The sequence below is a fragment of the Trachemys scripta genome, chromosome 10 (genome assembly GCF_013100865.1).
Source record: "Trachemys scripta elegans isolate TJP31775 chromosome 10, CAS_Tse_1.0, whole genome shotgun sequence".
In the NCBI taxonomy this organism is placed as follows: Eukaryota; Metazoa; Chordata; order Testudines; family Emydidae; genus Trachemys; species Trachemys scripta.
The window spans coordinates 233826-247279 of record NC_048307.1 but is presented as its reverse complement, the minus strand read 5'-3'; the positions used below and the strand labels follow the sequence as shown (position 1 = coordinate 247279).

The following is a 13454-nucleotide window of genomic DNA, read 5'->3' as shown; positions in this document are numbered from 1 at the left end:
GGGTCGGTGCCAAGCCGCGAGGTCAGACGGACACGTGTTCCGTGCAGTCCCACGTAGGGAACAGGCGGCGGCCCAGGCCCGCGGGCTCGCCCCGGCGGCAGACGCTCTGGGAAGGCCCCAGGCTCGCAGCCGACAGACCCCCCCGGAGAGCACGCGCCCGCCGCTGGGCCGGGCAAACGGCTAATGTGACGTCACGCGATTCCGAGGAGGGCGCTCCCTCCCACTCCTCTGCACACGGCACACGTGGGAGCCAAGGGGTCCTGACTGAGTGGGGTCTTGCGAGTCCCTGTGGGCGGGTCACGGTCCCGCACTTTCCCGTCTGGCCCATCGAGCCCCCAGCCTTTTCCTTTGAAAGGCATAGGTGACTAACTCAGTGCCTAAAAGAAAAATCTGCTCAGGTTCGGGGGGGAAGGTGAAGCACAAAGCGACTGGAGTGACGTCGGGAGACTGCCACAGGAACTTCCCGAATGGCCCCCACTCTGGCTCTGTATTGGCCACCTCAAGGCCCTGTGTCAGGAAGATGCGTATAGCGTGCCGGACGGGTCGGATTGAGGGTCATATTGCGCCGGCGCAGCGGGGCGGACGGGTCGGGCTCAGGGACATACCACGCCGCTGCGCTCCGCACCGAGCAAGGAGGGAGGGAAAGTCCGGACCAGAGACAAAGGGGGGGAGCCGAGTCGGGAACATCCGGGTCATTCGCCGCCGCCTCAATCCGGGACACGCGCGGGTGCTGCGGCCGCTCACGGTGAGGCCTAGCCGGGCGAGGGCCTGAGGGCGGCGGGGCCAGAGGTTGCAATGGTGACGGAGCCTGGGGCAGGGAAGTGGGTCTTGGGGGCGCTCGGGCTCCCGTTTCTCCTGCTCCCTGAGCCGCCTCCTCTGGGCCCGGCCGCTTCCCCGCCCGCCGGGTGAGGGGGGAGCTGCTGCCGGCCCCGAGGACCCACGTACCCTGGCCGGACCCCATTCCACCTGCGCCCGGGCCGGGCCGGGCCTTGGCCTGCGAGCCCTGGGTGGGGACGGGCCAGCGGCCTGTGCCCCCTCCCGCCCCGGCGTCACTTGCGCTCGGCGGGCCGTGGGGAGCCCGCCTTTCCCCGCCTGCGGGGCCCGGAGCCCGGGCTCTGACTATCGGAGCCCGGAGTGGGAGAGTCTGGGCAGTTAAGTGGGCTGGGGCGGGCCGAGTCCCTGCCCCGAGGAGCTCTCGGCCGCAAGTGCCTGTGGCCTGTACGGCGGCTCTCTCTCCCCGGGGTATTCGCGGGGCTGTAGGGGAGCCTCTTTCCCCCGTGATTTCTGACAGCGAGACGGCGCCTCTCAGCCCCACTTAGGGACTTACGCTGGTTCCCTCCCTGCTGTGAGGCATAAACTATGAGGGCCTATTGAGACACCAGCACCGCTGCTTGAGTGCAGGTACCGCAGCGCTGGCAGGCGTTTCTGAGCACTGCCTTGAAAACTATGTTTTACAGACCTAGTCAAGTTATGGAGCCAAAGAAGATACTAGGGCTAATCATTGAGTTGCCTTTTGCTGTTCCACTGTGGCTAAACCTCGTGGCTTCTGTTTGTCGGCAAAGCCAGACACCCACTTTTTCTGCTTCCATCGTGTTAGCAGTCCAGCATTATCCTGATTGGCTCCCTGCTTAGACTTCTCTACTCTTCACAGAAGTAGAAGCTTTTCACTCTTTGGACAAATTATTCGTACATGTATTTTCCTTGTGTGCTAATATGTAGCTTCTCAGACAAGAGATATAGATGTGTAAGACTAGCTGTGTTAGACACTTTCATACTACTGTTCTGCTGTGGGCTAAATAAGGATTGTTAAAAGGTAACCAGGATGTAAAACAAAAGGGTGATCCTGTAACTATTCTAGGCACCTGTGAGCCCTCTTTTGGAATACTGTATGCAGATCTAATCACTGTACCACAGGAAAGATACTGCTTTGGAAACATTGCATCACAGGGCAACAGAGTCTTTGGACCAGACAAGCTGGGTAGCCAGGGAGATCAGTAATGGGATATATTGAACAATTCATCTTTTGAATGTAGGATTTGGATTCAGCCAAAGCAGTTATTGACAGACAGATCTCACCTGCTGCTTTTTGATGTCTTTTGTGAAATGAGTTTGGGCATCTCTGTTCATTTTCTAGTGGGCAAATACTAGCATAACAAAAAATCATTACTGTAGTTGATGCTCTGAGGCAAAGAACTGAATGAGAAGTGGAGACTGACCTCTTTCTTATGTTTTAAAGTGGTCTTTGCAAGCCTCTTCAGTCTTCATGGCTGCTAGCTCAGTTTCATTCACCACTAGTAAACTCACCAAGTTTAAGAAAAAAAAAATCAAACTTAACAGGACTTGCTTCTCACGGGAAAAGAGAAGACTCCAGATGTTAAGAAATGTGAAATGGAATTACTAGAAACTTCTTATGCTGCTAATGGTCTCAAAAGCTAGTAGCTATAACTGACAAAAATCAGGGATTTCAGGTAAAACTGCTACTCTGAAAGAAAACACACAAGGAACAGATTACTAGGGAAGGCAGTTGAAGCAGAGGAGAAAGGAGTGATTTATTTTTGAGGACGTGGGATTAGGAGATGCTGGAGGGGCTCTTCCTGGTGCGAAAGTGGATTTCAAAATGGTCAATCTGTTAATCCTCTGTCTTTAACTCCAACAGTGATGCAGTCTGAGCAATAAATGCTAGTAGGCCCTTTCATTGAAGGGACACTACAAAGGCGAATTCACTGGAGGTTAGACAGTCGCCTGCCTTGCTCTCCTACTGTACAGTCATAATCTAGGGGATCTGCATTAGTAAATTGTTCTTCTTGTACAGTCCTCTAGCTCTGCCATAATTGCAGTCAGTGGGTGTAAAAGAGATGGCAGGCTTTAGATTTGTTTTTGATCTTTAGGGTCATTGAAACCTGGGGTATTCCATGTAGTGGTTAGTCACCAGAAAGTATAGTAGCTACCAAAGGCCTACCTCAAACAAGCATATGATTTCCTAGATTTCTAAATACCCTGAGGAAGAAAATTGCAAGTTTCCTTACTCATCTGCTTTTTTTTTTTTTTTTTTTTTTTTAATTAATGTTTGCACTCTAAATACCTAGAGTATTTCATGGGGAAGTTGCTAAGCTCCAAAAGGGAGGCTGCCGGAGAATAAGGAAAATGAGATCTTCAATACAATTCTTGCTTTGCCTGTGAATCTGGAACAAAAGGGTTAAAAATTAGATGCGACAATTTCCTTATACATCTGTGGCGCTTTCGGTCTGTGGATTTCAATGTGTTTTTTCGTTAATTTTACATTCTTTCATATCCCAGTTTTTCAGAAGAGTAAACAAAGGCAGAGATTGAAATGAAATGGCCAACTTTAATTGCATTATAAATTTTTAACCTATATTACTGATAGTTTAAATTACTGAAATGAGTTAAAATCTCCAATTTTACTTTCTGTGTTTACAAGTGCTTGTTGAAGTGGAAAGAAATACATAAAGTAAACAATGAAAATCAATTAAGTATCAAAACAGTTAGCCATTTTCACATCCCAGGAATTGGTGGTTAGGATACTTGAGCTGTGAACATTGTAGAGGAATGTTTAAAATTTGCTATTGGAATTTAAAGAGACCACATGGAATCATTCTCTTGGGCATACGTTTTTGCAAAAGCTTTCCCCCATCAATTTAAATTGTGTGCCAAACAATTGAGTCCCTTTAAGTAAGTAATTTGCCCACGGTCATCCATGTTGTGGCACACCTGGGAATAAAACTCAGATCTAAAGACTCCATAGTTGCGCCTTAAACACTAGACAACAATTCTATGATTTTGTGCAACAAATATTGTTGTACTTTACTATTTTTTCTGGTTAAAGATGGAGAGGCAATACTAACTTGACAAAAATCTCCCAAATGTGACTTTAGACTTGAGTTTAATTTTTTTCTGCAAAATCTTCTCAATTTTTTTGTTTCTGCATATTTCCAACTAATCGCTTTGAAAAATCTGTAAACCATATACATTAACCTGTAAATAAGGAGGTCAGTTTTCTATCTAGGTGTGTGTAATAGCACCATAGTATTTGTAGATCCATCTGTAGTAGTTTTCTCTTGAGAATGAAATATGTAATGTTTCTTGAGCTAATTTTTAGTGGATTTTAAGGTAGAAAACTTGCTACATGCAATGAAAACCATGTTCAGGTCTTCAAACTCTGATTATTCTCTAGCCCAAGTGATATGGATGGATTGAAATGGATTCTAGAGCTTAAAAGTAAATTCACAGCATGAGGGACTTTGTGCTTTCTTGTAAAATAATTAGGTCAACTAATAATTAGCCTCATTCAGTCTATTTGTGTCCATTAGTAAAATTTTCAAAAGCACCTATTGCATTTTTTACAAGTGACTTAAGAGCCTAAATCCCATTGGAACTTTTATTCCTAAGTGCCTATGTCCTATTTGAAAATGGGACTTAAGCTTCTAAGTCACTTAGGTGCTTTTGAAAATGTTACCCTATGGCTACTAGACTAAACTGCTGAAATAGCTTGGTGAGAATCCTGTACTACTTAAGGGCTGTGATTTCTTTTTCCATGCAACACTGATCTGAAATTATAGTAATGTGAAAGGAAACTGATTTCTGTGTAATTATACTTAGCATTTAGAGCTTCACAAATATTAATTTAATTCCCCACACTCCTATGAGAGAGGTCAGAGTTATTTCCATTTCTCGCATGGAGTCTGGGGGATAGGTAGATATACTTATGCAAATATATTTTACTTTTTTCATGTGAAGGATTTTAAGCCCTTCTCAAGCCTTAGCTTAAATTAATCTTGAGTTATAAATTCTTAGATAATAATATAGACAATAATGTGTAGAAAACTTCTGAAAGCAGTCTGAATTTATCTTGATTGATATGCTAAACTGATGAGTCAAATGTCTGTTCCAATGAAATCTGAAGAGAACTTTCTATAGTTTTTTTTTCTTACACTGTACACTTGCTAGCCCATTGCACAGTGCATTGCTGCTGGAATAGGCAGGAAGTCTACAGAAAGACACACGGGACTTTACCTTAAGCTCAAGGTCCTTTATGTAATTTTGTTGAGAACCTTGTTTGGCAATAGCCTGAAGCCTACAGAGTACCTACAACAGTCTGAAAAGCTAGAATCTTTCCTCAGATATACTTATGCAACTTAGGGCTAGTCTACACTTAAAACGCTACAGGGGCACAGCTGCACTGCTGTAGTGCTTCGGTGTAGATGCTACCTATGCTGACAGGAAGGTTTCTCCTACCAGCATAGGTAATCCACCTCCCTGAGAGGCAGTAGCTAGGTCAACAGAACAGTTCTTCTATCGACCTAAGGGTATGGCTACACTGGAAACTTCAAAGTGCTGTCGCAGGAATGCTCCCATGGCAGTGCTTTGAAGTACAAGTATGGTCACGCGTGAGCACTGGGAGAGAGCTCTCCCAGCACTCCTGGTAATCCACCTCCACGAGGGGATTAGCTCCCAGCGCTCGGAGCCGGTCCACACTAGTGCTTTAAAGCACTAAGACAGGTGATTTTTCACCCCCCTCAACCAGCAAGTTGGAGCGCTATAAAATGTAAGTGTAAACAAGCCCTAATGCTATCTACATGGGGACTTAGATCGGTTTTGATCGGTTTAAGTGTGCCACTTAGGGGTGTGGGATTTTTTCACAACCCTGATTGATGTAGTTAAACTGACCTAATTTTCTAGTGTAGACCAGGCCTTAATCTGTTAACTTCACGGATCTGCATTTGTGTAACTGAGAGCAAAATTTGGCCCTTAACGTTTCCTAAAGGTAGATCAGTTACCTCTTTTCTGCATCTGATAACTAAGGATACTCGATTAGGTTGTAAACACAATTAGCTTTCTCAATTTGTGTAGTGATGGTATTAATGTGGATCAGCAGCTACTTACTGTATCAGTCTGGTAATGAGTCTGCAAGTTCCTCAGTGGTTGAAGAGAAAGAGAGGCTGACTGCACAATTAAAATTTAAGAGCTTAAAAATGGCACACGGGGTCAGACGTATGGACCATCTAGCCCAGCGGTTCTCAAACTGGGGGTTGGGACCCCTCGGGGTCGTGAGGTTATTACATTGGGGGGGGGGGTCACAAGCTGTCAGCCTCCACCCCAAGTCCCTCTTTGCATCCAGCATTTATAATGGTGTTAAATATATTTAAAAGTGTTTTTAATTTATAAGGAGGGTCGCACTCAGAGGCTAGCTATGTGAAAGTGATCACCAATACAAAAGTTTGAGAACTACCAATCTAGCCCAATATCCTGTCTTCTGACAGTGGCCAATGTCAGATGCTTCAGGGGCAGAGAACAGAACAGGGCAGTTTATCGAGTGATCCATCTCCTGTTGTCCAATCCCAGCTTCTAGCAGTCAGAGTTTTAGGGACTCCCAGAGCATAGGGTTGCGCCTCTGACTCTTAAGGCTAGTAGCCATGGATGGATATATCCTCCATGAACTTGTCTAATTTTTTTTTCAACCCATTTATATTTTTTACCTTCACAACATCACACATCTCCCAGTGTAACTCATTGCTAGGGGAAGAAGTAGTTCCTTATGTTTGTTTTAAGTTAATTTCGTTAGGAAAACCCCTAGCTTGTGTCATGTGAATGGGTAAACTTCCTTATTCATTTTCTTCACACCATTCATGATTTTCTAGACCTCTATCATATCCCCCCTCAGACATTTCTTTTCTAAAATGAACAGTCCCAGTCTTTTTAATCTGTCCTCATATGGAAGTTGTTCCATACTTCTAATAATTTTTGTTGCCCTTCTCTGTACTTTTTCCCAATTCTAATTTTTTTTTTTAGATGGGGCGAGCAGAATTGCATATAATACTCAAGGTGTGGCCATATCATGGATTTATGTAGTGGCATTATATATTCTGTCGTCTTATCTCTCTCTTTCCTAATGGTTCCTAATATTCTGTTAGCTTTTTTGACTGCTGCTGGACAGTGAGCAGGTGTTTTCAGAAAACTATCCATGATGATTATTACAATGTCTTTCTAGAGTGGTAACAGCTAATTTAGACCCCACTCACTTTTTATGTAATGTTGGGATTATGTTTTCCAATGTGCATTGCATTGCACTTGTCAGCATTGAATTTCTTCTGCCATTTTGTTGCCCAGTCACCCAGTTTTGTGAGATCCCTTTGTAATTCTTCCCAGTCTGCCTAGGACTTAACTATCTTGAGTGATTTTGTGTCCTCTGCAAACTCTGCAGCTGATACAAAACTTTCACCGTCATTCTCTTTAATGAACTACTGAATATATTATGATGGTAGATTTCTACTGCACATATTTCCTGATTCTTGCTCTGGGGCTGATCAGTGCTCATCTATTAATGACACTGAATAAATTATTCCTTTTGTAACATGATAGAGAATGTTTTGAAACAAAGTATTGGTCTCATAAAGTGACTTGTATCCTATTCTGACAGCATCCTTTCCATAAATTCTGCTTTTGCCTCCATCAGCAGAACAAATGATTAGAGGCACATACAGTATTTTTTGGGCACAGTATTTAACTAGCCCCACAAACGTTCTGGCATAGCAAAGATCCAAATACATATCTCTACTATATTCATTTTAACTCAATCTGTGTATGAGTGATTAGTTTCTAATTTTAGGGAATATTAGACCAACTGCAGAATTCTGGAAGCAGTATTATTACTTTATGTATTCACCCTATCCAGATCTTACCTTCTCTAATGAAATTAAGCTTTGTATAAACATGAATTTAATTGTTAGCTTTCAGGTTGTATTTATGGCATTTCTAGAATATATCCATTCAAGCAAAACTAACTCTGAAACCCAGAAGTAGAACTGGATGGAAAGTATGTTGTGAAATATCATTGAATGCGTTAATGTGTGAGTGTGTGCTTCCTCAAAATCTAATTTGATGCTGTTATCCATGACTTGTATGAAGTAGGTGTCAGATCTCTTTGGACCTTCTTTTTGTTGCTCAAAGGGAAAGTATTAAAATTTTGATGGTGATAAATTTCAAATTTACAGATGGTGTGGCAAAGTAGTATGAACCAGTGTGAAGTTTAAAATGAGGACTTCTATAAACTGGAATTAAAATGCTTTGCAATAATAAACTTAGACTCTAGAATTTGAAGTGTTCATATTGATTAAATTAATACCCAGACTGTTAATGTAACAGGAGGAAAGTAGTTATAAACCCTTTATAGTTTACTTCATGTATTTAGATAGATGGCAATTACCATCTCATTAGTCTTCTGTTACTGTGCACTGAAAGAGGAACTGTTGGGAGCCCTCTGGCTGTCATGCAGGTTTAATTTCATTTGTGTAAATACATAAACATGTTGGCTTGACTTTCTGAGCTGCTGAGTACCCGCAACTGTTCATGAAGCTGGGGGAATTAAAACTTTTTGTGAGGAGATTCTATGAGCTGCTTCTTACTGCCCATTTAATAAACTAACTCCTGGGCTTTTGGGTACCAATTTAATTGTGTAAACCACCCTCTCCTCATGCTTATCACTGCTTTAGTGTCATAGAATTGTAGGACTGGAAGGGACCTCAAGAGGTCATCTACTCCAGTCCACTGCACTCATGGCAGGACTAAGTATTATTTAATATTTCCCTTCTTGGATTTTGTGTGAAGCTTTCTTCTCTCTCCATTCTCTTAATGTGTGTCACTCCTCCCTCATGCATTAATAGATTTCTGCTTTTCTTTCCTTTTCTCTGGGCTTGAGATCTGAATTTTTTGGGTACACTTTACATTTGTGACCCTGATTTCACAGCATTGTCCTGCTTCTAGTAGCCTGTGCTGCTTCCAGAAAGACAGGATTAAGTGTGGTCCTCAAGTCCAGTGGATTGAAATGACACCATGGGCCAACTATCTTGTGTATCTGCCAGCCTCTTTCTCTACAGGCTCACATCTGTACTCCTGTTTCTGCCCCCATTACTTGGTGATTACTATTGCAGTATCAGAGTGAAACTGATATGATCTTGATAGAATTAACATCTTAGTTGCTCCTGCGCAGAATAGTTTGTGTCCCAGCCAGACAGCGGCTTACAGACTAACTAGGCTACTTTCTACTGCTGCTGCTTTCTGGATTGCTGGTAGGGAAACTTGGTATGCATGATCAGCAGCATAGATGTCCTCCTCTGCAGGTGAATGCCACATTGGTCTCATTAGGGAGACAGAATATTTGCACGCTCTCAAAATTTAAATCCCTATTGTTCCTGAACCTTTCTTTATCTTACTACTGGCAGTGTGGTATATCTGTTGTTAAAACTACTACTGAATTCCCTTTGCCAATGTAATGCAACTGTGAAACACAAGATGGAGCTAGTATTCAAGAACTTAGTCCAGTTCCCTACCTTAAGGCTTGTTGATATGGGGAAATTTAGTGGCATAACCTATACTGGTAGAGATTATGCCTGTAATGCCAGTAAACATCCCTGTGTAGAGAAGCTGATCTTAGATCAGCGTTTCTCAAATGTGGCTGCATGTGGCCACCGTGGGAATTTCTTGTAGCCACAAGCCTCCTGGGCTGTTGTTGTGGGGGTGGGGCAAAGTAGCAAGTGCCCCCCCTGCTCCTGGATGCACTGTTTTGGTGTTGATTGCTGGGGCGCCAGCAGGCTTTGGTCCTGCCCCCCACCCCCACCCCCTTGGAGACACCTGGGGCACAATGCTGGCCAACCAGGCAACCGGTGAGTTCCCCACATTCCCTGGGGTGGTTGGGCTTCAGCCCTGGAGTGGCGTGGTAGCTCTGGCCACAGGACTTCAGGCTCCAGCCCCCTACTGCCTCCCCTCCACTCACCTCCATTGCTCCTCGCCCCTGCCACCCCCCATCCAGGGCTTAATTTGTCCTGAGACTTGAGAGGGCTGAGTAAGTCTGCTGTGAAAAGAAATACTTGTATGTTTGTTAATATCACTTTTCACAACAGACTTACTAGCTAGCAATAAAAAAATTACAATGATTTGGACATATATATGTGAATATTTATTTGTTTTTCCTAAAGCTAATTAAGTATTTTAGGGAAAAAGTGTGAGAGCAGCCACCAAAAAATTTGTCCTGAGAACCCCTGTCTTAGATGCTCTGCTATTTCGAACAGAACTTACATGCTGTGTAGAGCCTTAAAAAGGGATAGTTTGCCAGTCAATCTAATAAATGTTAAAAAAGCAAATGTGCGGAGGTTGAAGTGTATTCATCACTGCATGACTAACTTGAGGGGTTCAATTTGCTTTAACTGGCAACTGTTTATGTTTTAGAGGGATTTTGAACATGTCTGGGATAGCCCTCAGCAGACTTGCACAGGAGAGGAAAGCTTGGAGAAAAGACCATCCATTTGTAAGTACAGCAATACTCTCAAGTGGTTAACTTCTGCAACTTCACATTGAACTTGTGGTGTTCTGGTGACCTTTTTTAATGTGAAATGGAACTATAAACAAGCTGCTGAAAACTCATCCTCTGATGGATAAAGGAATGTCAAGCAAGTTGGTGTAGGTAGAGAGCGACTGCATTTTACAAATATATGTTTTGATGCTACATCAGTGTTAAATGTACTTTCAGAAGTCTTACTTTGGGTTTCTGTTTTAATTCAGGGATTTGTAGCAGTACCTACAAAAAATCCAGATGGCACGATGAATCTCATGAATTGGGAATGTGCTATTCCAGGAAAGAAAGGGGTAAGACTTACTGTCAATTCAGTTTTCAGCATGGGAGATAGATGTTAACATAAACTTTTAACAGATATAAACCATGAACAACTTTTAGTACAATTTATGAAATACACTTCAACATAAGTGTCTAGTTTTTAATCAAATTCCAGAGCTACTTTGGAAGCCACGTGGAATAGGAACATAGGAAATGCCGTATTGGATCAGACCCAACATCCATCTAGTTCAGTGTCCTGTCTGTGACAGTGGCCAGTACTAGATGCTTCAGAGGAAGGTGTAAATACTCTACAGTAATCATATATGGGATAATCTTCCCCTCTTCCTCCCGCATTGTCTCAACATAGCCTTTAATACTTAGATTGGCTTAAGACCTGAAGCATGAGGATTAACACCCCTTTCAAAATATTGTCATTAAGTATAACCTATATCAGGGGTCAGCAACCTATTGCATGCGTGCCAAAGATGGCACGTGAGCCAATTTTTAATGGCACGCTGCTGCCTACCATTAAAAATCTTGCCTGACCCAGCCCACTCTTCTCCTCCCCCCCACCTACCGCTCTCTCTGGCGGGGGCAGGGGACAGAAGCAAGCTTGCTCTTGCCAGCTGCTGCTGTACAGCAGGCTCCGCTGGCAGCCGAACTTCCCCCTCCCCCGCCTCATCCCCCAGTGTGCTGCGTGGAGCCCCACCTCCTCTCCCTCCTTGCCGCCGATGTCCCTTATGAGGGAGGGGAGAAGAGCAGCCCCAGTGCCCTTGCTGCTCAGACCGGTAAGGAGGCGGAGAAGAGGCAGTGGGAAGTGGGGTAGGAGTGGGACGTATCCCTCCAGCCCCCTACCGTGAGCTGGGCACGGGGCTGGGAACACCCCCCCCCGATCCCAGCCTACCCCCCCAACCCTCTGCCCTGACCCTTGAACCCCAGCCCCCTGCATCCCCCCACAACCCCTGATTCCTGCACCCTCCACACATACCCAGGCCCTGACTCCTGCACCCCTCACATGCCCCCAGCCCTCTGCCCTGACTCCTGCACCCTCCACACATACCCAGCCCCCCCCCACACACACCCCTGCCTTGACTTCTGCACCCCCCACATCCCCACCCTGAGCACCAGGTTGGCAGCGGGCTGAGCGGGGCCGGCAGCCGAGACCCTGGCTGGCAGGAGCCAGCGGACGGAACCCCAGACCGGCAGCGGACTGAGCCGCTCGGCCCGCTGCTGGTCTGGGGTGCCAGCCCCACTCAGACCAGCGGCGGTCTGGGGTCCTGGCCCCACTCAGCCCACTGCCGGTCTGGGGTTCTGGCTGCCGGCCCCTTGCCAGTTGGGGTCCCAGCCGCTGGCCCCGCTCAGCCCGCTGCCGGCCTAGGTGAACAGAACCCCAGGCTGGTAGTGGGCTGAGCAGGTTGGCGGCTTAAGATCAGCATTTTAATTTAATTTTAAAAGAAGCTTCTTAAACATTTTGAAAACCTTATTTACTTTACATACAACAGTAGTTTAGTTATATTATATATAGACTTATAGAGAGAGACCTTCTAAACGTTAAAATGTATTACCGGCACGCGAAACCTTAAATTAAAGTGAATAAATGAAGACTCAGCACACCACTTCTGAAAGGTTGCCTACCCCTGACCTGTATAATTATCACCTCTTACCTATATAAATGTCCAAACCCTTTTTGAATCTTCCTAAAATCTTGGCCTCAATGACATCCTCTAGCATGACTTCCAGTTTATTACATGTTGTTGTATGAAAAAGTGTTTCCCTTTAACAGTTCTGAAATTTTCCACCTTTTTAATTTCATTGTGTCCCCATGTACTTGTGTAACAAGAGAGGGAGAGCAGAAGTTTGCTATTGGCCTTCTCTATTTTTTTTTGTTTTATTTGATGTTTTTATTATATCCCTGTTATTCATCTCCTTTTTAAGGTAAATAATATCAATCTTTTCAGTCTCTCCTCATAGTTTTTTCTTGTCCTTGATTATTCTCATCACTCTGAACCTTCTTTAATTCTACAGTATCGTTTTTGAAATGGAGTGATCAGTACTTTACAAAGTATTCCAGGTGAGAGTGCACCATTGATTTATATTCAATGGCAAAAAGCTATGCTGATGTAGGGTTAAGTTTGCTTGGTGGTATGCTATCCCCTTGCAGAACACTGAGTTGAGCAAATTCAAAACTTGTGAAAACCAGGAAATGCACTGTTAAGGTAGCCTATGGAACCTTAACTCTGTTCCCTTTAGCAATGTCCCATTATGCCCGTTAACAAATATAGTTTACTCTGCCAACCCTACAATTGCTTCATCTCCTTTTCTAATTCTTTGCATCCGTGTACAACCCATTCACTCTCACCCACAGGATTCCATCTAACACTGTTAAAGGACAAAAAAGGGGGGGGCGCTTGCCCACCCCAGCTTGCGTCTATTCCTTTGGGGCTAGTAGCCTATAGGACATTGGATAGGCTTCAGGTGTAGTCAGGGTGTTAGGTGGTATGTATGCTAACAGTAGTGGGGCCACTTGATAAAGGTGTGTTTGTGTTCTGAGGACTTGTGTGGGTTACTCTCAGGTGTGTGAGATCTATGTTTTGCACCCTCAGATGTGTGTGAGCAAAGGGAAGAGCTGCATGTGTCCCTTTTAGGATCCAGTATGCATAATTTTAGTGAAAATTGTATACATTATATAATTAGCAAGGCATGGGGTTTTATTACAAGGGTATTGTCAGTAGCAAGCGGCATATGAGAGTAGTTAAGCATTTATTATCTGCTTGCATACCCTGTGGTCAGTGTCAGGTGTAGTTGTACTGAAAGATGGAGGCAGTAATTG

At 44.4% G+C, this 13454-nt stretch overlaps 1 protein-coding gene across 2 annotated transcripts in view; it reads left to right on the top strand.

The window, feature by feature from the left end:
- Positions 1–562: 562 nt before the first annotated feature.
- UBE2I (ubiquitin conjugating enzyme E2 I) overlaps positions 563–13454 on the top strand; it is a 32379-nt gene continuing 19487 nt past the window's right edge. Inside the window, exons 1-3 of one of the 2 annotated variants that reach the window (XM_034783196.1) lie at positions 563–745; positions 10240–10318; positions 10573–10656. In XM_034783196.1, coding sequence (XP_034639087.1) covers positions 10253–10318; positions 10573–10656 — 150 coding nt within the window. In that variant the 5' untranslated portion in view covers positions 563–745; positions 10240–10252. Of the gene's footprint in view, positions 746–1241; positions 1402–10239; positions 10319–10572; positions 10657–13454 lie in introns of those variants that run through there. The other variant, XM_034783195.1, reaches the window with a different exon arrangement.